The 24,716-nt window shown below is 38.7% G+C and overlaps 1 protein-coding gene across 2 annotated transcripts in view; it reads left to right on the top strand.

Annotated features, from left to right (window-relative positions):
- Nucleotides 1–24,716, top strand: part of LOC136097299 (pinopsin-like) — a 92,076-nt gene that overhangs the window by 8,013 nt on the left and 59,347 nt on the right. For both annotated transcript variants that reach the window (XM_071807893.1, XM_065829554.2), the window contains exon 3: nucleotides 21,759–22,084. In XM_071807893.1, the coding sequence (XP_071663994.1) occupies nucleotides 21,759–22,084 (326 nt within the window). The remainder of the gene's footprint in view (nucleotides 1–21,758; nucleotides 22,085–24,716) is intronic.

Below are 24,716 nucleotides of genomic sequence, written 5' to 3'. Positions count from 1 at the left end.
CAAGGTGTCCTGGGTAGCTGCAGCAGCCTGAACACAGATAGTTATTAAACTGTGTACATTGAAACTTTTTGGGACAGTGTTTAAATATATATATATATATTTTGCAACTATTTTATCGAAGTCTTACAGTACTCACAATGGTTTTTCTTTCACTAGCGCATATAAAGTGCATACTGAAGAAGATTGCTTGCAGAGATATAATTTTTAAAAATCACTGAAAAATAACGTTAGTAAAAACAAATAATAGTAGCAGCTTGTTTAGCATTTCTATATCTCTATGGACAGATACTGTCTGCTGATAAACACCATTATTCATCAGGGTTTTTTGAATTTCTTTACTCCAAAGTGTGCTAAAGAATGGCCACTGTAGCTGTGCAGTGTGTTGATGGTTTTTCCAGGTCTTATAGCACTTCAAACCAAAATCCCTAAGTATATCACTATCTTTTTTTTTTTGCATTCGTTGTGTGCTGTAAGCATCACAGACAGGACAAGGATCCATTGAATGAAATGGTTAAATTTCTTTTACATCAATTGAGAAGTGACATGAGAAAGTTGTGAGGTTTTTATTGAGACTTGCAGGTATTATCGTGAAAAGAAAAAGCAAAGAGCATCTCATTCATTGTAGGTTTATTTTCTTTGTCATCTGCGGACTTTGGAAAAATTGTATAAAACTTATTAAAATTATTTAGAAAGTCAAGAGGTGGAAATCCAAGTATATTCTGTGTCATAAGCTGGTAGTTTAAGACCTCACTGAGTGGCACAGTGTAATTACTGGGGATAAAGAAGCTTTTTTTCAGCAAGAGGATTCTTTGGCACCTAAATAGTCCAGTTTAGATCACAGCCTTTTGACCTTATCACTGTAACTGCCTCGTGAGGGACAAAGCTGATTAAATTTATAGACATAAATGCAAAAGCCACAAAGATTTCAAAATACTATATGAGGCTGCAATATAAAAGGAGCATATAAGAACACAGAAATTACAAAACTGTGTAGACTGGGAGAACACTTCTTTGTGTTATTTACACTTTTATTCCAATCCCTTATCTATTCTTAAGAAAAAAATATATACTTTCTATTAACTAAAAATTAGCTTACTCTCTTCTGCACCTCATGTCTGATTTTGGCCAGTCAAGGATAAGAGGGATGGTCCTGATGCTTGGGGTCCTGAATAGAGATGTGTAGTAGGAAAGGTAATTGAGAAGAATTGAAGTTCAACATCAAGCTTTGTAAGAATACAGAATTTTCATGAGACAGATCCTATCCTATCAGGATAAACATCAGTATATAGACAAGATTTTGGATGACGTTACAGTAAGTTCACTGGCTTCAGTTGGATTGTTCTTTCCTGTACCAAATGAAGATAGATACCTTATTTTTTAAGCTGCAGTATTTTCCTAAATCATGAAGAAATTTGGAGTAGGCAACTAATCTTCATGATGTGTTAAGTATTTGCAGATCTGTAAAACACATCTAAGGCAACTTCAAACAGTTTAAGTATTTTAAAATGCACTTAATTTTGAAAAGGCTTCAGAGGCGAACTGTATTTTAGGGTTTGTTTTTCTTTCCCCCCCCCCTCCTACTTTGTTTTGAGATGCTACGAAAACCTCTTTCTTCCTGTTTAAAATAAAATTGACAGTGAAGGTATTATCCCCCATGTCAGTGGCCTGGATGAAACCCGAGCCAGTGAAAGCAGGAAGCCGAGATTTGCTTCAAGTATAAATGCATGATGATAGATCACTCTTTTTGTCTAAAGTGTTTTACCTTTTTAAAAATCATGTAATTGTTGCCCTGGGAGGTGGCCTGGAAAACAGATCTGATTCTCCTGCCAACAAATCGACAGTGCAATGTACATGGATGTCACTTACTGTGGAACTGAGCTGAAAGTTCTTTGACTGGCCAATCCATTGCCTACTACAAGCCCTTCAAAACCATGACCCGAGAAACAAGGGCTTGCCATGGACATAGTGGAACAAAATATGAACAAAGTGTGTTTGTTTTATTTATGTGTTGCTTTCCACACATCTGCCTTGTGTATTCAAACCATTCACTGAAAATGTAAGGTTTAAAAACTAGTAGGGAGTGCAGATGCTGATCAATAAGCATGTAAGGAGGGCATTAAATACCATGAGACCTGCTGTGGAAGCATATGAGCTATTGGGTCTTGATCTGAGGGAGCATGAGGAGGAACGGCATAGTCTGTTCCCATCATAAATGATTTTACCCTGGTGCTTGTGCATATTTGCAGCTCCATCAACTATGTCACTGCAGTGGAAACAGCACGTGTCGCTGAGTTGGGGAAATGAATGGATTTTCTAAATGTTCTCCTATCACCCATCACTTAGCCATGGTTTGACGGGCTCATGGTTATACATTTAAGCAAACATGGAAAGGGACAGGGATAAGACACATTTTCCCAGCTGAACTCTGAGTAAACTTTGTAAGTAAGATATAATAAGAACTGTTAAATATATAATGAAATGATTAAGCATTAGATTTTAATTTAGGAAAAATACATTATTTAGTAACACACTCCCATAGATACCATATATACACACAGTGATATGCCATCCTAAGATGAAGTTTGTCATACAGCTTTGACAATCTTACACACAGTGTCTACCGTGCCCCATAGAAACACTTCGAATCTCTGGGCAGAGGAAAACTTCCAGAAACATTCAATCTTTTCCCAACATACTTGCATTAATGTAGACTTCCAAAACATGTAGGACAGGCAGAATTTGGGCTTGTATGGCTTCTGGAGTTTATTTTCAGAATCAAAGTGTCATATCATTGTTAAATATTAAATAGATTAATACATATGGGAACAGTGAAGATTTCTCTGGCTCAGAAAATCCAACACTAGATTCTAATGATGGAGAAGTTTCAAGGAACATCACTAACAAGGATATTCTTGTGACTGCAGAACTCTTTGCTCATGTTTTCAGGTATCTACTGGTTGTTTTCCTCAGACTTCATGGTAATTGAAATACCTGGCATTTGCCTGAGAAGTTAATTCCAATATTTCACTTAAAAAAATTAGTTCAGATTAGTGTTGTAAAAGTGAATGTCAATATGCAAGAGGACACAGAGGTTCCTATGTCATGTGAAAGCTGTGTGATTTGAGGCCAAGCCTTCCCGTACAGCATCCTCTCTTTGTCTTGGATACAGGAGAGGGTTATATTTTTAAACCTGTTCTAACTAAAGTAAGGCATGTATATGTGCCTTTATGTCCATTGATAAACTAAGGTCCTATATAAAGGAGGACTTTAAAACTAATCTTTTTAGCAACACTGTAGTACCTAACAATGTGAGTAGATAATCTTTTCAGTTGCATTAATGCAGTTATTGATTTATTCCCTTGTAAAATTCCAGAGAACACACTGAATGACAAAGGGAGCTGTTCATTATTTTGTGTTAAAGTTCAGCTGCATTGTGACCTTAAACAAATAATTTTCTTCTTAATCTTTTATCTTGATTTGATATTCTGTTGCTTAGACTCACCACACTAAACTAAGGTACTTACACTTAGAGCACAGACTTCTACCATTCTGGAAATGCTCTGCTTATGAGATGCAATTGAGATCTCAGGTGAAATGAATGGCTCTTCTGTGAGAAAATACATTTATTTCCAAGAGTAAAGACAATCTTCTTTGGCTTGATCCTGTAAGAGTTTAAGCCTTATGTTTTCTGAGCTTTGATACAGCAAGTCCTCACCTCCCACGGCAAAACCACTCTCAGCAGCTCCTCGCCTGCTCACTGAACATGGATAGCTCCTTTTCCAGTGGCTTTGGGATGCGATTAAAGTGATATTTCTATAAATAAAGTTGATAGCAAGTACAACTCCTCAGTGGTGCCTGAAAATTTGTAGTTCTGCATCAATCCCCCAAAATGTTCTCTGCTTGAAGTGCATAGACTCTGTTATTCTTGCATCAATATGACCCATGCAGGTTTTCCTAGGTAGTTGTTCAGCATCAGAAATACTCTGCTGTTTCAAAGAGAGGAGTTTAAAAAAGGGTCTGATTAATGGGATTAGGTCAAAGGTGCTTACAGTTCCTTTATCTAAAAGATGAGAAGTTTTGTCGTTACCTAGAGCATTTTACTTATTTTAATACAGGGTTACAACTAATGGTTTGTCCTGATTTTTTCTGCTTAATTTCAAGCACATGATGTGCATTAGATTGTATAGTAAATGGAAACACAAAAGTACTTATTCAGGAGATATATAATCTGAATTCCTCTTTGGCCTCCGCTCTCTAGAGAAACTGAAACTAGTCTGCTGTTCTTTTTATTTAAATAATTAATCATTGAGGTGGTGGTTTATTTTTAAATACAATTCTGTGGGCTATATTTATATGGAAAATGAAATGCTGAACCCCCTTTGAGACAGATGTGAATCATCTGACTGAAACCAGACATTTGCCAATCCCCCAGGCTTCTTTCATAATCAATAGAAAAACAATCTTTTACTGTCAGCATGCAAATTGTCTGACGTGTTTCAGTTGTTCTCTTTAGGGTCATATGAGCTGTGTCCCACAGCACCCCTTTATCTCCACCAGCTCTGAAACAGCCCAAGCTCCAGGTGAGGTATTTGCTTTGTGCTTTCATGAAGCCATGAGATGACCCTTACAATCAGGGTGCTTATTGCTCCTCTTGATTTTCTATCATTTTCTTACTTTTGTTTATAATTCCCTCCCCACTTCAGTGTCCTCTCCCTGGATTTTTATTTTTTTTATTTTTTTTTTTTCAGTTTATTTCTGGCTTCTGTAGGCATTAAACACTGTACAATGTTGAAGTCACTTGGAATAGTTGTCCATGAGTGAGCATTTGGAAAACATCTGCTGTGTTTCCATGAAGAGGTGCCCAAGGCCTCTTTCAGAGCTTGAGATCCCACATTCATCACGTATGGGAAATATTGGAGACAAAGAGGCTAAGGGGAGACCTAATTGCTCTCTACAACTACCTGAAAGGAAGTTGTAGCATGGAGGGGCTTGGTCTCTTCTCCCAAGTAGCAAGTGACAGGACAAGAGGAAATAGCCTCAAGTTTCACCACCAGGGGTTCAGATTGGATATTAGGAAAAATTTATTCATGGAAACGGTTGTCAAGCATTGGAACAGGCTGCCCAGGGAAGTGGTTGAGTCACCATCCCTGGATGTGTTTAGAAGATCCATAGATGAGGACCTTAGGGACATTGTTTAGTGGTGGGCTTGGCAGTGCTAGGTTAAAAATTTGACTCGATGATCTTAAAGGTCTTTCTCAAGCAAAGTGATTATATGGTTCTATGCTTTACCTACAAACAACTTATAGATCAGAAATATTTGGCTTCTGTATTCAATTTAAGTGCTTGAAGCTGCAAGTCATCTTGGGCAAAAGTTTTAGAAAACCTGATAAAGAAGAAATCATATCATGTAGAGAAAGTGGAAACAGAAGACCTGATGTCGTACTTAGAACATTATCCCTGAAATAAGAAACTGCTAGGTGCTTTAAGACCAGTTTAGAGTAAGAAAACGTTTTGCCTTCATTACAGTAGAACATCACCTAAGGGCTCATTCAATTTACCCATGTTTTTAAGCAATTGCAGGTCATGGGTGTTGATGCTAACGGTGTTGAGTCAGATCCTGTGGTGTGCAGTTGATGTATGCAGTACCAGACATGGTTGCTTCTCCCCCTCCTAGTCTCGGCAGCCCCGTCTCAGACCCATCTCCACACCACACTGCAATGGGACTATGGGATGCACCAGAATCTCCCCACTGCCCTCATCCTCACCCTTCTCAGCTGTCTGAATGGTGGAAATTCAAACAGGAGCTGGAGTGTGCTCTGAACAGGTCGTTGATCCCCAGATGTCCTCAGCATGCACCAGATAGCATGTATTGGTTGGGTCATTATATTTTCCCTTGGCTGCCATCCTTAAAGTTTTCTGCTGCATTTTGTTGTATGATAATATAGAGTCTACTTTCCTAATCCCTGGCCAAAAGAAAACAGAAAAAACCACGCAGACACATCAGCAGTGAAGGGTGGACAGCAGCTTGTGTACATGTGCCTGGAAAGAGGGAGAGGAGGACCGAAGAATTCTGTATGGAAATTGCTAACTTTGGCAAATTTTGTGCACAGCTAGCTGTCCATGTATTGCCAACTTATGTTCTGTAAAAAAATATTCTGCCCATACCCAAAGTCTGTTTCTGTGCCTGTGCAAGTGACTACAAATTTCTGCCAATCTTTCATGCTTCCTTATTGATCAGACATGCATGCAGTTCAGTTATATATTTTTGGTTCTGGGAGATTACTCTCGGTTATGGCCATGTGTTGCAGAACGTTGAATACTTTATGCAAGGAAGTACTGAAATAACATCACTTTACATACTGACCTAGAATAAGAGCTTATAGGAAAAGACAACATCAGTTTCCTTGCAAAATTATCCTGACGGTGCATTGAGTTTAAAAAGTCACAGCTGTAAGCTGTGTTCAAGCGGATGGAACAGCATTTCTGTCAGGGTTAAATCTAATCATTTGCATTTGCAGGCCCTTTTCCCTAATCCTGGGTCATAGCATTAACCGAGACAATGTTATGCCTGATGTCAGTTTTCTATTATTTTAGGAAAAAGCAAAAACCAGCTGTGCTGGTAGTCAAGCCACACACATGTGAATAAATATATTATTTAAGTGTAGCTGGCCCTCTGGTCCCTTAGTGGGTAAAATGAAATAAATTCAAACCCAATAAATAAGCAATATTCAGTCCCAAAAGGTCTATTAGGAAGCAATGGATTTTACTTGTGAAATGCTATTAAATTATTTTCTATTTATTGATGTGTTTAATAATCTCTAGTAATGCTTAAAACCATCTGTGTGCTGACACACCTGAACAGAATTCGATAATTTTTTTTTGAAAACTTTTAAACTTTCCTTGTAGTCTCCAAAGAGAGAGGTTATTATCTGTGGCTAGTTACATCCAAGTTATATACCTAGTGGCTTTTTCTTTACTAATGACATTCATATTCTATGTCACTTTCTGTTACAAAGCATTTGAGCAGAATGTGATATATTCCAGTCTAGTAAGCAAATGAATAACTACAGGCATTTCAGTGATAAAAGGGATTGGCATCGTTCCAAATAATGACACAATAATAGGTAATACCTAGCAATTCCATTTTCCCTCTTTTTCTCAGCTGTGGCCAGTACTTCACACTTAAATTTATCACTAGGCTGTTGAGGGGGTTGGCGGTTGTGAGTTTTGTTTTGTGAGTTTTGTGAGTTTGTTTTCGTTTTGTTTGTTTGTTTTCTGTTAGAGTGTCTGCCACTTTTCTAATTAGAAATATCTATTAAGATGAGAAAATAATTTGCAGTAGTTTGTCAAAAGAGTGTATTGACATTGAAAAAAATTTCTTCGAAAGCTGGAGCTATCCTGTTTACATTTGTATTTTTCTAGGTATCAACACTAGTTGAGAAACTGTTTCTGAAACAGGAGATTCAGTAAACATCTAATAAGTTAATTAGCTACAGCCTTTATTGACTCGCAGACCACTTATTTTTGTGTTGATTTTACAGAGAACGTAACTCACATCCTCCTGTTACTGGAAGATTTGTGGGTTTGAGTTTGTTGTTTGATTTGGTTGGTTGGTTGTTTTTTTGATTTGGTTTGGTTTTGTATTGTTCATAGCTTTGTTTGTTTGGGTTTTGTGGGTTGTTGGTTTTTTTTTAGGGGGGTGGGTGCTAACACTAAGTCAAAATGACCTCTGGCTGCTGATACAGGCAGGATGAACATTTGACATCTGCAGACAGCAGAGGCACAGCAGCACTGCTCTAGGCAGCCGGATCCTTCCCCTGACATCCCGCCATCAGTTTTCTGAGAAATATCCCTGTGCTTCAATTCCTGACTGGTTTGGGACTGGGTTACCCCTCTCTCTCACTATACTGTTCTGGCCCAGTGCAGATCAGAGGAAGCAGATGAGCCCCATTCAAGCGCAAAGCCGCAGGTTTCCTGAGGGTGCCTGACTCCCTTCTCGTCTCTCCATGGTCCAGATCAAAGTGAATATGCTTCAGATGAGTTGACAGATGGAAACTTTTTTATGCTGAATTATTTTTGTAGAGATGTATAACAATAAAAATTTGTTCAGGAGCAAATTGCTATCAGAAAAAAAGCAAAGAAAAAAGCAGACTTCACTGTGAAAATTTTTCATGACGAATAGTTCGATTATCTTTAAAAATCAAGGGCACTGTAAAACTTTGCTTAGATTAGGACTCTAACAGTTTCTAAGATTCAAAATTATTAGTTAATTCACATACATGTCATTTTATTGCTACATATCTAAGTGTTGTCTGAGTCTCTAGTACAGACCTCTGAGATAGTACTGAAATAGCACACTAACATCTGGCAAGATTTGCTTTGAGCTAAGAAATGGTACAAATTTTACAAATCATAGATAATCCCCATTAACTTGTCCTTATGAACATTTTACAGCACACCATGGCTGAATACAGTTGGCTCTGCATTAGGCTTAATTCTTGTATTCATATGCACACTGAAGCGTTGTTTGCGAAATTTACAGTTTGTGGATAATTTCTGTTCTGCATTCAGGCTGTTTATGAAGTTACCAGGGGACCTCTTTACACTGACATATTTAATCACCCTAATGAAATTATGCAAGCTGCTAGTGCACTGCACAGCAGGCAGTGCAAGGCAGAGTATCCTGGAGCACGGATCTCACTGCTTTCCACTCTGCCAGGATTGCATGGGAGGCTGATGGTCAGCCCTTTACCTGAGCCATCTGCCTTGGAGTGGTCTAAGCAGGAGCTAATTAGAAACAGTTCTGGGGTAGGAAGTAATGTCATAGGGATGAGTAGCTACAAATTCTACTAAGAGGAGCATCTACCTGGTACATCGGTGTGTATTATGTATATGGTCTGTACACTGACTGCCACACACAAACCAGCTCTTCTCCTTGCAAGTCTTTGTAAAAAGTCCCAGCAGTTTGCCTCAATTTATCCAAACCACCGAATTTTGCTTGAGTTTTGGTCTGCTCAGTTTTCAGGGAAAGAGAGTGTGGCAGCACAAGAGGACTGAGGTCTATCAACAGCTGCCTGAGGTTGTCGAGGATTGCTTTACTGTGTGTATTTCTTAAAACTGAAAGTGTGTTTTTATTTAATATCCTTGCAAGAGGCAAAGACTGTATCAGAGGAGTAAGATGAAAGGCTACCAGACAAATATGCCAGCCAGGATTTAAATGGGCTTCTTCTAATGGGTAGAAAGCAGGTTATGAGGAAAGACAAAGCCATAGCTTAATATTTTTGTGATAAGAGCAGTAGTCATACCACCATCTGGTTTGCTCCATGTAACAGCTTTTCTCTATTGGTCAGTGAATCAGGGATGTTTACAAGGAATTTGAGGATGAGAATAAGTAGGAGTTTTATAAGTGTTAATATATTTTCTTTTCTTGGGGCACTCAGACCTTTGGGAAGAAATATTAATAGTAAATACAAGCAGGTAATTGCTTCTTACTATGCTGTAATTGTTTCTTCTTACCATTTTACTAACTAAATAATATAACAGTTGTGCTTTTCAAAGGTGTGTGTAGTAAGTTTTTGCCATTCAAAAATTTTGCCCACTTAAGCTTCTAATATGCTAAACTTAAAGTTAGCATAACTTCCAGCATCCAAAGATATATATTCCCAGCAGCCTGTGATTTATGGTGTAAGGACTTTATCCCTAAGTAGTGCTGTTAAGTCTAATAGGTCTTCCTGCATTTATCTCCCAGGCTGCTTGCCCTCAGGAATCCTGCAAATTTTTGGTACGCACAATACAATATGCCAAGGAATTGCACTTACTAACTATGTACTATGCAAAGTACCACCTCCTGTTGTTGTTTTTTTTTTTTTAATTCTGAGTCTGCAACCTGCTGATTTCATTTGAAAATCCAGTTCTTCTGTTATGAGAAACACTAAATAATCTTGCCTCATCCACCTTTTCACATTTTCTCTTATTTTCTATGTTTTCCGTTTCTAATAATCCCTAATGTTTGCTTTTCTAAATGCTGCTGAGCATTGCTGTTTTGTGAAGTGGTTTGCATGAAGCTATCGATCATAACTCTCTTTGTGGAGCAGTAAGTCAGTCAGAAACAATTGCTATGTATTTAAAGCTAGGACTGCTTTTCTCCACAAATGGCAGTTTACATCAGTATTGCATTTCATCTGCTCAGTGACTCAGTTTCATGTGGTTGTTGTGCACTACTTTGCAGTCAGCTTTTGTTTATTTTGAGTTATTCAGCTTAGTGTAATCGGAAAACTTCACTCTTTGCCATGTTTTCTGGATCATTTATTAATGCAATGAATAATCCAGGGCCTAGCACAGATCCATAGGGGACTTTACCGGCTACAGTTTCCACCGAGAAAACTAATTATTTTCTCCTATTCTTTATTCCCCATTTCTAAAAATTATTTATCCATATGAAGATTCCTGTTATTGCAAGGCAGCTTACTATCCTTAAGAGTCTTTGAGCTATTCAAAGTTGTTTGGAAATCCAAGTAGGCTTTATCAGATATGTCACTGTTGTCTGCATGGCACTGCCAGGGACCTCTAGTAGATTAGTAATGGATGGCTTCCCTCCATGCTGGCCATGCTGGCTTGTCCCAGTAGGTCGTACCTCTTTATACATAGAATTGTAGAATCATAGAATCATTTTGGTTGGAAAAGACCCTTAAGATCATTAAGTCCAACTGTTAACCACTGCTACTATATTCTCTAGTGCAATTTCCACCAATCTATCTAGTATTGCAGATTAGACCTATTGGTTGGATGAAATGTACTGCAAAGGATTTCTGTCCGCATCGGTTACAAACCATTTCTTAATGGATGTTAGCAAAGTATTTCCCCTTCTGTGGTCATTCTAATGGGTTAAGGAATGGAGAAAACCCTCTTCTCCTCACTGGACATCCTTCATCCAGCAAAGTCACCTTGGACAGAGATAGGTGCCGCCTTCTCCAGTGTTTCATCTCACCTCCACAGCTGTGAAGTTGTTGGGTTATAAAACTGCACAAGAAACTCTTGGCCCAAAGGCAGTGGTCTACGTATTTTGACACTGCATTCAGATTGTCAGATATGACTAGTTATTGAGCAGTTATTATAAAAAATAATTTGACCACTAGATCTTACGACAGAAACTTGACTCAGAAAAATAAATATTTGTAGTGTGTTCCACCTCCAGAAATGGTAACTGCTGAAAAAAGCTGATTATAGAAGCATTTTCAAATCTCTAGAAAGATAATGTTATTATTAAAATTGAGCAGTTGTATTCAGTGAAAAAGCAGAGGCTCATAGGAAGGGAGTTATCTGGGTGTGCTCTGATGGAAGCTTGGCTCCCTGTCTGGCAGGTGATAATACATTTTTATTTTACCTCTTAGCTTACTTGGTACTACATCCCACATGTAGACAAACCCTGATACTATGTGCTATGTGTTACATCTCTGCAGATTCTGAGAATGAAGGAAGGTCCTGGGGCTCTCTCCCAATTTGAAAAACAAAAGAGCAGTACAGGCAGGAGATGGGGGTCTTCCAGGGCAGCATGTCACAGATATGGGGATGCTGCCATGAACCTGACCACCCTGAGAGGATCCTCCTAATATGACAGCACTGTACATCCATCCCTGCTCTCCACCTGCACACAAATCCCAAAGACTTCTCCTGAGATGTTGCTGTACAGGAGCTCCATCTAGTGCTGACATTATTTCTTCTGACTCCCTAAGGCGGCTGAATAAATACACTGCTATGGAGGCAGCTAATTTAGGAGGCTGAATTTGCAAGTGCTAGCCCAATTTCCAGAATACAAAGTGATCCTGCATAACATATGGAAAGTGAAATTGAATTTTTTTTTGGTGTACTGTGGTGGTATCATTGAGATGCAAAAGGGAATTCTTTGCTATATATATAAATGCTTCTAAGAGTAGTTGTTTGTTGCTAGGATAGTTGATGGATAGGCATATTAATAACATAGCAGAAAAGCATAGTACTACTCAGTGATGCACATTAATTCATAAGATACAACTAAGAATTAAGATCATCCTGAAAGCACAACACATACACATTTAAAAATTCAGCAGGGGAGGAAAGAAAGAAAAAAGAACAACTATTGTTTACTATCGAAGGTAATACATACTCTCTGTATTGAAGATATCATCAAACACAAAAGGAAGGGTATATGGAACAAAGGCAGAACCAGAGAAATGACTGTTGAGAAAAGAGCAGGAAAGATTTATTGAACAGGACCGGTAATGTTTGCTGTCAGATTTGTCCTGGCAGGTTTGGATGCAACAGTGATTTTACAGTGATTTCGCTCTGTGACTCCCACTGGAGTTAAACAGGAAAATAAGTCTTTAGGGAAAGGAACAATTGCTTGCTCTAATGGACTCACAACTGCAAGTCATCTAAGCAAAATAAAACAAATAATTACAAGCATTAGATAAATTGCAATTGGTGCATTTACTTCTATTCAAAGTGAATTATTGATATTTGAAGTAGACTGTACATTGAAAGCCTGGACTGCCAGCATTTAAAAACTGTTTGTAAATGCAAATGTGTAACAAATGATTGTGGGAAATATTTTCTCAATTTTAAATCAGTAGAAGTGCTTTTAATAGCTTAAAAATCAAAACAAAGTGGTGTTCTGATCACTAACACGTGAGCATTCAACCAGAATGAGTCACCAAAAGCAAGAATTTATTTGCTGTGACCATTTATTCTGTGTTTATTATGCATTATAACTACTTAATAGGCATATCCAAATACAGCCAATGGTGTTTTAGAAGCGCATCCCATTCTCAGCTGCTTCTCTCAGTTACTGCGGCATCCATGAGTTCCTCCGCAGTTTGCATCATTTATGTTAGCACTGAACTAATCAGGAGTGACTATATTTACACTGTGATTTTGCTATATCATAAAATGATGTATTGTGATTTGTTTATTTGCTGAAGTGTACATGCTGACCTGTAACATTCAAGCAAGTCAGGCTAGTATTGGTTGGTTGTCCACCAATGTCAGTGCTCACTTCGAATCTATTTGTCTTAACTCTGGAAAATCTTCCAGGTTCAGTGGGCTTTCTTTTAAATTCTGGAAATGTTTGGGGTCTTCTGCCAAAATCTGTTAGCAGCTGGATTTTGGCTCATAAAACATGTATCTCTTTTTTTGTTTGGAAGAGAAAAAGAAAAAGGGGGTATTCTGGGGGATAGTTAGGAAGCAACAACAGCCTCACATGTCTGCCACACTCCAGATCTGTTTCCATCCCTTCTGGATACTAATTTGTGCTTCTCTTCCCAAAGAAACAAACAAAAAATCCATAAAAACCCAACAACAAAAATAACAAACAAAACCCAACTTAACAATGAACAAAAACAACAAACAAACAAACAAACAACAAAACCCCCTTTGATAGAAACGATTTGTGAAATTCCTTATTCACAATCTCTTACTCTTTTCTCTCAGATTTTGCTCATTTGATGCTGCTTTCCCATTAGCCCCAGCAGATGTAGAAGTTGTTAACTATCTAACTTGACTGTGTTCTGTTCATTTAGCTAAGTTTGTTTCATTCTGGGATACCTATCCCAGATTTTGCAGGCTCATCAACATTCTCACTGCCATTTGTGGCAATTGTGATATCATGCAAGAAGAAGAGATGCAACCTGGAGAGCCTCACTGGAGGCTGTATATGAGATTGATTTCTTCCTGTTTTGACTGTAGGAGTGCAGGGTGTGTTATAATACTCAAAGCTAGAAAGAAAAATGGATTTTTTTTTTCAAACAACGAGTTTTGTTCTTTCTTTCTTTCTCCATGATGCTGTGCCTCAATAGTTTTTGATTTTTTGCAAAAGTGCATATGTTGTGAGGAGGTCAGTGATGAGGTCAACGACTTCTACCCAGTGAGTCAGTTTTTAAAAGTTTCTACTGTTATCTTTATAGTATTGTTACCTCTTCACGTGCAAGGAAGTTTCTGATGGCAGCAACTGATGTGGTAGAAATTATTATGTTTCTGTGGAGGAAGTGCTTTGACTTCAAGGCAAGCAGAGCCCAGTAGTTTTGCTTACTGACATTTACATTAACTAGTAGTTAAAAGAAGGAAACAAAGATGATGATGGAACAGATTGTTCCATGTGCACTCTCATAAAGTCTCTGATGCTGTGGTAGATGTTAGGTAAGGTACTTTGGCCCAGAGCTGACAAAATTTTGCCTGAAGTTAAGCTACCATTAGAAAGAGAGTTTGCTTTTTCCTTCTTGCTGCTTCCAACCCTTTCTTGTGAATACTAGACCTACAAGTTGTATTTCATGCACAGTCCCCGAGGGATGGTACTAATATATGTTTTCAGAAGGGCTTCTCAGGAGATATTGAAGTGCAAATATGTTCAAAACGTCATGTCTTTTAAGTTGCATAAATTGCTTATGTTTCATTTCCATGTGTGAAGTGTTTTATTTCTGTAGAGAACTGATAGAAATGGTCTCATGTGAATTCAGGAAAGATATTTCCCTTGAAATCAGCAGAGTCACTGATCAAACTACTTTTGTATAATTCAATAACATATTTATGTAATATCATTTGGTAGTACAACTTGGAATTAAAATTGAAACCTTAAAATTAAGGAAGTAAGAGCCTTCTTTTGAAGAGGGTTGCTTCTTACTGCTGTTTTTCTGCATTCACCTCTAAGTCCTTGGGCAAGCATGGTGAAAGATATCCACCAGAAGCAACAGCAGAATACTTCAGCACAGGATTTCCCAATATTCCAACTTGGGACACATTTAGTGACAACAACCTTTTCCTCCTGTTACATCTTATCTCCATCTCATAGTGTCATGGAGAATTTTAGCATATTCTGCAGTAACTGGAGTGGTAGATTTAGCAGCTGAAACCTGAGGTACTAGAGGGAAGTTAACATAACATATAACATAACATATAACATAACATAACATAGCATAGCATAGCATAGCATAGCATAGCATAGCATAGCATAGCATAGCATAGCATAGCATAGCATAACATTGCTGAGAAACCTACATGCTGCTGGCATTAGGTATTTGCCAACACAGCATTTCTAAGTGGAGACCAGAGCATGCTTCTTCCATGCCTGCCTTACAGCAGTGTGCTCTTTTAGTTTGCTGTCTCTCCAGATTCACTGTTCACCACTGCACAGTGGCCTGGCTTCAACAGGAGGAGTGCAAGGGATGGCTCTTGGTGAGTCCCAGCCCTCCAGCTGCTGGTTCATGCCCCTCTTCCACTTCCAGGTGTGTGATCTCTTTAACCAGGGTATTATGCTAAAGCTTCCTCATGGTAACATGTTTTATATACACACATATACAAGGTCTAGAGCACAAGTCATATGGGGAGCGGCTGAGGGAACTGGGGCTGTTTAGCCTGGAGTAAAGGAGGCTGAGGGGAGACCTTATTGCTCTTTGCAACTACCTGAAAAGAAGTTGTAGCATTGAGGGTGTTTGGCCTCTTCTCCCAGGAAGCGAGTGACAGAATGAGAGGAAATAGTGACAAGTTGCACCAGGGAAGGTTTAGATTGGATATTAGGAAAAATTTCTTCATGGAAAGGGTTGCCAGGCATTGGAACAGGCTGCCCAGGGAACACCCTGGAGGTGTTTAAAAGATGTGTAGATGTGGTGCTTAGGGACATGGTTTAGAGGTCGATTTGGCAGTGCTAGGTTAATGGTTGGACTTAATGATCTTAGAGGTCTTTTCCAATCAAAACGATTCTACGATACATATGTATGGAGTCTCATAAATATATGGAGCTTCACCATTTTCTCTTCCTTCAGCAATGTAGTTGAGCAGCTGTGGCTGGAGTGCTGTTGCTTAACCTCTGCTTCTGGCAGGTCCCTCTGGGATTAACAGAGGGTCTGTAAATGGTACATGGGAACTGCAGCACTTACTATCTCCTTGATTTCCCCCCTGCATTTTGTATGTGGCCAGAAGATGATCTGATGTTCACCCAGGGGAGCTCAGCTGGCTCCATCACACCTTGGGTCTCGGCAGCAGCATAGCCGGGCAGACTCCAGTTCCTTGCCTTGCACCATCCTCACAGCTAGGTCTCGCCCCATGTCACTCTCAGCGGCTTGATTTGGCCTGGCCACAGACTGCAGTGCCATCAGGAATTGTAGGCACTTGTCATGGATTCAGGTTGGTACAACTGATGGGCGAAGGGAAATGGATGTAAATGCCAGAAGAAGCAACAGCAGAAGAGTTAGAAGAATGGTCTGTGCAGGTAATGAACACTGTTTCCAAATGGTAAGAGCAGAGCACAATTTGTCAGTGGAGGACTCTGCATCCCGCAGAGAGGAGCATGAGATCCGGGATGCAGCACATCACACCTGCCATTTCTTTCCCCAATAGCTCACCACAAAAGAGATGGTGCCCATGCATGTGGGTATGTTCCAGGCAGACATACTTTCTACATGAGAAAATGCAAACAGGGAGCAGCAGCTTCACCTGAGACATACCAAGGTTCACATGAACCAGATTTGTAAGCCATGCATCACTTCATAATGACAGTGGACTCCTGAAGTGCTTGAAAGCTCTATCCAAAACCCAATTTGTTGTCAGGGAGGTACCCATAAGGAAGAGGTTGGATGAACTGATACCTAGAGTCCCTTCTTTTCCCTGTTACACAGAAGAGATCTTAGACAGATCTCTTGAACCTTTTTTGCTTGTGAGTGTGGGTGAATGAAAGCTATGAGAAGATGGCTGTGAGTGGGTAAAATCAAACTGCATGGAGACTGGGTCATCTTGGTCTTTTCTGAGGACTTGCATTTAGTTTTGATCCATTAATGTCTCTTTGAATAAAGTGTTATTGCATTCCTCCAAGCTCAGTCTGTCTAAGCTTACCTGTGGCTTCTTTTCATTGCCCATGGTCCTTGCTAACCTGAATACAGTGCAGGACATGTGGTAGTACACCATGCAACTGTGATGCTCCAGGAGTCTAATAATGATATAGGATAATGACCTTCAGGTGCTTCAGGAGGGGAAATATACATCAGTTAGTAGTCAAAACATTTACCCAGTGTAGGCTGAATCTCTGCAATTCTAGGGTTTTTTGAATTACTACATTACAGAGAGGAGCGTTGAACAGCAAAAACTAATACAGAAATGTAATGCTCTTGGGACTTGCAGGAACAAAACAGTAATTTGCCATGCCCTTCACCTAGAGACATACTCTCTGCTGTGCTGCCAGGAATAAATGTACAGATCTTTAAATAAAAGTAAATAATAGATAATATCTTAGATGGTAGTCCTATGAATGGATGGCTGTCCTGGTTTATGACTTGAAATTGAATTACTTGCACTCTTCTCACTGCAACTAATTGCTGAGTAGAAAAGGCTCATGCCTCAGACCCGGCTTGTCTCAAAGTCACTTATTTCCATGGTTAAATTTTGAATAATTATTTGTTCCTGTAATGCAATCTGCAGTGTATTTTTATGTAATCTTTCACTACTGTTCAGTGAGAACCTCAGCTTTGTTCCTGTATATGCATGAAATGATGGGGGACTAAATTAGATTTCTCTCTGTGATTGACTTCTGTGGAGTTATTTGGCTAGGTACCAGCTTGAGGCCCTAAATATTTGTTAGAGGCAAATTCTATTTAGACTTGTGATGTCTGAACTTAATTTTGTTGCGATATTAGAAAACATTTCTCATTTAAAATTAATATGTGCAGTCTACCCAGTCATAAATGTTACTGCAAAATAAGAATGAAATGTTGGTATGAAGCCTTGTGATTAGTTTTAAAATTACAATTACTTTCTTCTTTTTATAATTTACATTAAATTTTAAATTTGTTTTCTGGTTATTAAGACTACAGAGATTACATTCAAGTACTATTGTCAGCCATAATTCTAAAATATTTGTTTGCTTTTTGTTTTAAAGCTGAGATTCTCACTAATTCCTGTGACTACAATAGATAAGGTGTGAAATAGAATATAACTGCAGGATTTCTGGCTAAGACCACAACATTTGAATGCATATGACTCTGATATACAAAGATAGGAGGCACAATGAAAAGCGAGAAGCTTTATTCTACTTTATCCAAACTGGATTACAAGACATGAAGGAAGACCAAGAAAACTATGGACCCACTAGTCTAACCTCATTACCTGGAAAAAATACGGAGAAGATCATACTGGGTGCTATTAAAAGTCATGTAAAGGACAAGGCAATCATCAGGTTTCTGCAAGCAGCTCATTCACTGAATGTTACACACCTGCTCCCTGTTTTTTACTTCCACCCAGTCTAAAACTAAATACTGAATGCAAAATCTGATTTTGCCCTTGTTATGAAATTATGCTATTTCAGTCCAACAAATTAGGCCTGCGTTACTGCTATAATCGATGAAATGACAGTGGTATCTTCCCAGGATTCAGCTATTGAACAGATAAAGCAGAGAGATTAAAAAAACCATACTTTTTAAAAGTTGTTGCTGTTCATAGCAAACAGAGACACTGGAGCATTAAATTGTAATTTTTCTAAATAATAAATCTGGTTTAGTATATTTTAACCACATAAGCCACATTGAATTCTTTTAACTTTTGATGTCTCTTATAAGCTACACCTTACGTGCTTTGCTCTTTTCCCTTGTTATTTTGAAAGCTCTAGAAGTCAATGCACAGTGGTGTTAATGTCAGTGTTATTAAAAAACCCAGGTATAACATAGACCTTAAGGTCCTACTGTGACAAAAAGAAAAAGACAAAGATTGACTTTTTTTTTTTTTTTTTTTCCTGAACTTCTATGGTTTGGGTTTCCATATATCATGGTTCTTTTACTCCAGAGAAAAATGTAGTTTGTGTCATGTCAGTGGCACTCAACAATAAAAGATGAGTAAAGACAAAATGGCTCCCGCCAAGATGTGTAATTAAGTGTCTCCAATCTTGCATGTAGAGAAGAAAAATAATCTGTTATAATTTAAAAGAAACATTTTTGGTTATGTCTCAATGGTAATATTTGATTTATTTTTTACTGACCACCATGGTTCTAATATAATAACAGAGCATTAACTCCATACCAGTTGAAGACAGGACTCTTCTTTGGCTTAAAGCAAGCAAACCTGCATTCATGGCCACTTATCTTCAGAGCTGCTCCATAAAGCTGTCCATCATAAATACCTGCATGAGGAAACCTGAGCATCTCTCTTGTCTTAGGCAACAGGCAAAAATATGAGGAAGTGCAAATGAATGCTGTAAATCATGACAATACAGAACCCAACCCCCTTCCTGGGGTTGGAAGGGACCTCTGTAGATCATCCAGTCCAACCCACCTGCTAAAGCACCTAGAGCAGATCACACACAAATGTGTCCAGGTGGGTCTTGATTATCTCCAGAGGAGACTCCACAGCCTCTCTGGGCAACCTGTTCCAGTGCTCTGGCACCCTCAAAGTAAAGAAGTTTCTCCTCATATTCAGATGGAACACTATAAGAAGCTGCTGGGCAGCAGCACAGCCACAGGGATAAGCAAGCAGAGCTGGCAGCCAGGCTTGATCTGAGAGCCCAATGGCTAAAGCAGCAAGGGCCTTGAGACAGGAAAGTTTGAACACCTGATTTGGATTTCTGGGCAAAATCACACCTAGAGTTGTAGGATATTCTCCACAAAAGTATGTCTCATGGGCTGCCTCTTCAAAATAGGGACATTGTGCCCTCAGTTGCCATCAGAGGTAGAGCAAGAATAATATAACCTTGCCGCAGCACTCAGTTGGGAGGGGAGAGATTTCTTGTTCTTAGGAGTGTTTTCTGTTAGTCCATGATGGTCTAATCTAAAAAACAGAAGTAGATCTGTATCACCTTACTAAAGCTTAAATTTCAAATATAAAATCTGGATTTTTGCCTTAGGTGCCTACATGAGCAAAATGATTCTGATAGCAAGAGGGTCTTCAGTCAAGCAGATAAAAACTGGAAAGAGGCCATACTAAGGAAGTGAAGACAAGTGTGGGTTGGAAGTGAGAAGAGAGAGGTAGATTCTTTGTTCTTGAGCTAGTAATTCAGAACCAGTTATTTTTTTTTCTATATTGAGACGTGTTTAATGCAGGAATTAGGGCCAAAGGCTTTCAAGAGCTGTGTTGTGTAGGAAAATAAATCAGATGAGGAATGATTAGAAAGTCTGTACTGCCTCTAAAGTAGTCTAGCCTTAAAATAGATTTAACATTATACTCTTAAACTGTATCATTCAGCTGTAAGTGTATCTACTTTTTAGGTCTGTATACCCAGTAGTATACAGAAAATAATATAGTAGGCTTTTGTAACAAGAAAGATGATTTCTTCATCAGAAGTTGCCTTCTCTTCACACTCTTTTGCCTTCTCTTCCCCTGAGAAACAGAGCATCCTATTGCAGCACACAGTGCTTGCATTGCCCCTGGGTCCTTCGCCATACCCAGCTCTGCACAAAGTGACTGCAAATTGTCAGGATGGCAAGGATAGGAAATGAGTCACTGAATTTTAAGGGAAAGTGAAGCAAAATGTTCTGCCTAGGGAAAATATCCTACTGTGACCTGCGTGTGTGCGTTCAGGGGTGGGGTGTTTTGCCCAGATACAGGATAGACTAGTGCTATACCCAGGGGAGTCTCTGACTCACCTTCATTCCATGCCTGGGAAGGAGCTACAGGAGAAGCTGAGAGTTAAATGAGGAAAAATGGATTACAGCTGTGGCTTCCCCTGAAGATCACTTTTTCTATCAACAGAACTGCTGGAAGTACGTACCACTCAAAACCAGAGAATTTTGGCAAGGTATATCTCAATGTTACTGTATAGTTGGCTGTTAGTAATGGCAAAGATTAAGAAAAAATATCCTGGAAAGAGCTGGGCTGGCATAGGTCTATTTATGTTTTTCATCTTACAGGACCAGAATTAAGGGTCTAGAAATCACAGGAAAAGATGGTGTTAAGTTTTTTTCCAACAAGTTCCTTCTGTCATAACTCCTGGGAAACATTCTTTTACCAAGAGCTGTAAGGAAGCTGCAAGGAGAACAAAAACATAGGAAATATCAAAAATCTTCCATTGGGTCATGACTAAGAATCTGCCATTCAAATCCATAAAGATTTTAGAGGGGATTGGGACACTGGACTTCGAAAAAGAGAGTTGAAATGTCCTACAACTCAGGTTTTTGAATGTTCCACTGGAAGATATAACTGGTCTCTGGCACCTAGGGTTCAATATTAACCAAAATCACTTTTTAACTTGATTGTGTGATGTTTATGTAAATAAAATTACGACCTACACAGTCATGTTGAGGGTTATCTGTTGATTCCAAATACGAGTGATCAGAACAGAGGTTATATATAGCTGATGGTGCAGAAGTACAAAAGCTTATTTCATTTTGGGGCTCCCAGTCTTGAATATAAAGCTTTTTACATGTATACAAGTCAATAAAATACTTGAAAAACCTCATGAATATTGAAAATTGAATGTTTTTAGCAAGGGAATCTTTCAGCATTTTACTAGTTTATGTAGAAAATGTATTTCCTCTGGGTTATACTAAGACAGCTAAATCTGAAAACCTGCCTGAAGAGGAATAGCTCCCAAGTATTGCAATCTTCAACATAAGATAAATACGAGTTAAACAAAATTTGACATAGTGGACAGAGCAACCAGCTCCAGCGAGGATTTGAGCATAAATAATAATGGAAATAGTTTTCACTGTTCCTTCCAATAATGTAATAACCCGAAAAGCATATTTTTTCTTGGGTTTTAAAATGCATACCATGCGAAATAATAAAAGTATGCTTTTCAATTTCTTGGTTCATCGCAGGCATTGTGTCCCTGATCTCCCTGGCTGTCCTGTCCTATGAACGCTACAGCACCCTCACCCTGTGCAACAAGCGCAGTGATGACTACCAGAAGGCATTGCTGGCAGTCGGCGGTTCGTGGATTTATTCCCTGCTCTGGACTGTGCCACCTCTGATCGGTTGGAGCAGTTACGGGATAGAAGGTGCAGGTACAAGCTGTTCAGTACGCTGGTCCTCTGAGTCAGCCGAGTCCACATCCTATATCATCTGTCTCTTCATATTCTGCTTGGTCATCCCTGTGATGATGATGATGTACTGCTACGGTCGCCTCCTTTATGCTGTTAAACAGGTAAGCTGGTATCAATAGTGCGAGCTGCTCTGAGACGTATGTCGTGTTTCTCGTCTATTGAGTTTGGAAGCACTGATGATAGAGAGCAAAACAACAAAGCAGAAGGAAATTGAAAAGACCACAGAAAGCCTCAAGGAAGGGGTAGGAGATCTTCACTGAGCTTTTTATACTACTGAAGCTCTAGTCAAAACAACCAGATAACATACACATAGATACTGACTTTGTGGCTTGGAAATACTGTGTTCTAGGAAAAACAGCATATCTAGGTGAAGGCTGTGTTTATAATGGAGCCAATACGTACTTGTGTATAAACAAGACATATTTACTGGTCTATAAATAAGACATCTGTGCAAACATTTCTTCCTGGTTTTGGATTGTGACAGTTTAATAATTTCTGCTTCTTAATCTGTGGACACCTAACTCCATAGTAATGCAATTCCACTGCAATTCACAGAATTATCCCATGGATTAGCTTCTCCTTGTAATTCTAGGACACTTTAAAAAGTTTCCTTAAATACTACCAGCACCACTACTACTATGACTGCTACTATGCCAATACTTCTCTGACTGGTTTAAGGGGCACTGCAGTTACTGGTATTCCAAAATTAACGTTCCAAAAGACCCACCAGGGGGTGTGATGTAGTGAAGTTTGAGTACTCTTGGCACAGTAGTGAAAGGTTTTAATGATGAATAATGAGAAAGGAATGAGCATATAGGTGTTCTCTAAAAAGCAATTCTCTAAAGTGTTCAGATAAATTAACTATAGGTGTTAAATGGGAGGAAAAAAAAAAAAAAAGCAGTAAATCCCTGAATAGAGGCTCTCACACAGAATTACAGTGGACATAGTTTACTTTTGATTAGTCATAAGGAACTAGCGTCATGCCTTTACATGATTTGTCAAAACTTTCAGAGCACTTGAAGCCCAAATGGGAAATCTTTACGTGTTTGAGTGCTGAGAAGGCCAGGAAAATCCCTTTGATGGATCACACATTCCTACTTCTCTTAATACTGTGCAACACTAAGACAGAAAAAAATTCTCTTGATTGTAAACCATTAAAGTGAAGTTGCAGATGATACCTGGACCCTGGGCAGCAGTAACTTTTACCATCACCTTAAAGAAAGGCGCAAGATTTTGGAACATGTGCTATTACTAATATGCAGTATTATTCATACTAATATGCTACTAGTATGTTTCTTCTTTCCTTCAGCCCTCACTGTCATTCCTGACAGCAGACATTGTCCACAACATACAAATACTTGTATGCATGTAGCTTCTGTAGCATGTGCTTTAGGTTCTAGTTCTAAATGTAGACTTTCGTTTCCTATTCACCTTTCCTATTTAATTAAATTATATCAATAATACTAAACTGATATGCCCGGTAGATCTCAAGATGTTTTGGCAAATATGCTGAGGGAACAAAGTATGATAGAAAAGATATGTGTCATCTATAGTGATTTTGTATTTAGACATGGAGACTGGGTACACTGGGTGGAAGACTAGGTCGATTGATTAATTTACTATCTAGAGAAAAAAGGGAAAAAGGAATAGCATTTTCCAGAGTCCTCTCTCTTCTGTCCTCTGTGCACTTTTGAAAGTGATCAGGAAGCCTCTGGGATGCTGAGCTTAGAGCTTCTGTAAACGGTAGAACTGAAAAAGAATCAAACCCGATCTTGTATAACCTGTTGGAGGGCAGGTCTTAGGGACCTAATGCTTGTTAAGTGCAGAGGAACTCCAGTGAGGGTTTGATCATATCTCCTCTCTAAAGTTTTTATGGCTTAGGGTCATCACAGCTGCCCAAGCATTTATTAAGTCTTCAATAGCTAATTCCTAAATGTTTGCACAAAACATCTAATGCTTCCCCAGTGTTTGTAGAAGATTTCCTTGGTAAACTATATTTCAGCAGAAAGAATCTCAATCAGAAAACTCATCAGTCCTCAGCTTTCCGTGATGTATACAATTCCAGTACTGTAATCCTGAAACCCTACATTTTATAAATTTCCTGTGACATATATATAAATTTCTAAAAACCATATCATGACTCAGTCACTGAAATACAGACTGTTTTTCCTTCAGTCTGAGGGCCTCTAACTATTCAGTAATAAACAGGGTAGATTATGAAATGCTGAAGCATGCCATGTTTCAAACTGGAGTAAGAGATGAGCAATACACAAATAAAAAGTATGGTAGTTCTTACATAAAGCTACAAAGAGTAAGTAGGGTAACACAAAAAATAGTTAAGAGAGATCACTACATCTATTGTAATGCTGTTACTTTCTGTGGGTAAAAAATTCATTATCTTGCAATATTCTGGCCTCATAGATTAAAGTCCTTCTTTGACCCTCGGTGTAATACAATGGAAAAAATGTGGGAGCATTGCAAATATTAAGTGCATTATTCCAGCTTCAGCTGCCTTGTAAATTTTCTAAAATATGCATTTCATTTTTTTTACAAGATACACAGAAGTTTTTATGTTAGAGGATTATAACATTATTGGTATTGCACCCTGAGATCAAGAGTGCAGAAGTTATGCTGTTATTAATACTGAAATGTAAATTAATTGAGGTGGAAGAAATATCTTAATAGACTTGGGATAGTTAATGCAAAAATTGGCACAGTGCCTGCATTTTCTCT

This window comes from Patagioenas fasciata, chromosome 1 (genome assembly GCF_037038585.1).
Source record: "Patagioenas fasciata isolate bPatFas1 chromosome 1, bPatFas1.hap1, whole genome shotgun sequence".
NCBI lineage: Eukaryota > Metazoa > Chordata > Aves > Columbiformes > Columbidae > Patagioenas > Patagioenas fasciata.
This window is presented reverse-complemented; position numbering and strand designations above follow the sequence as displayed.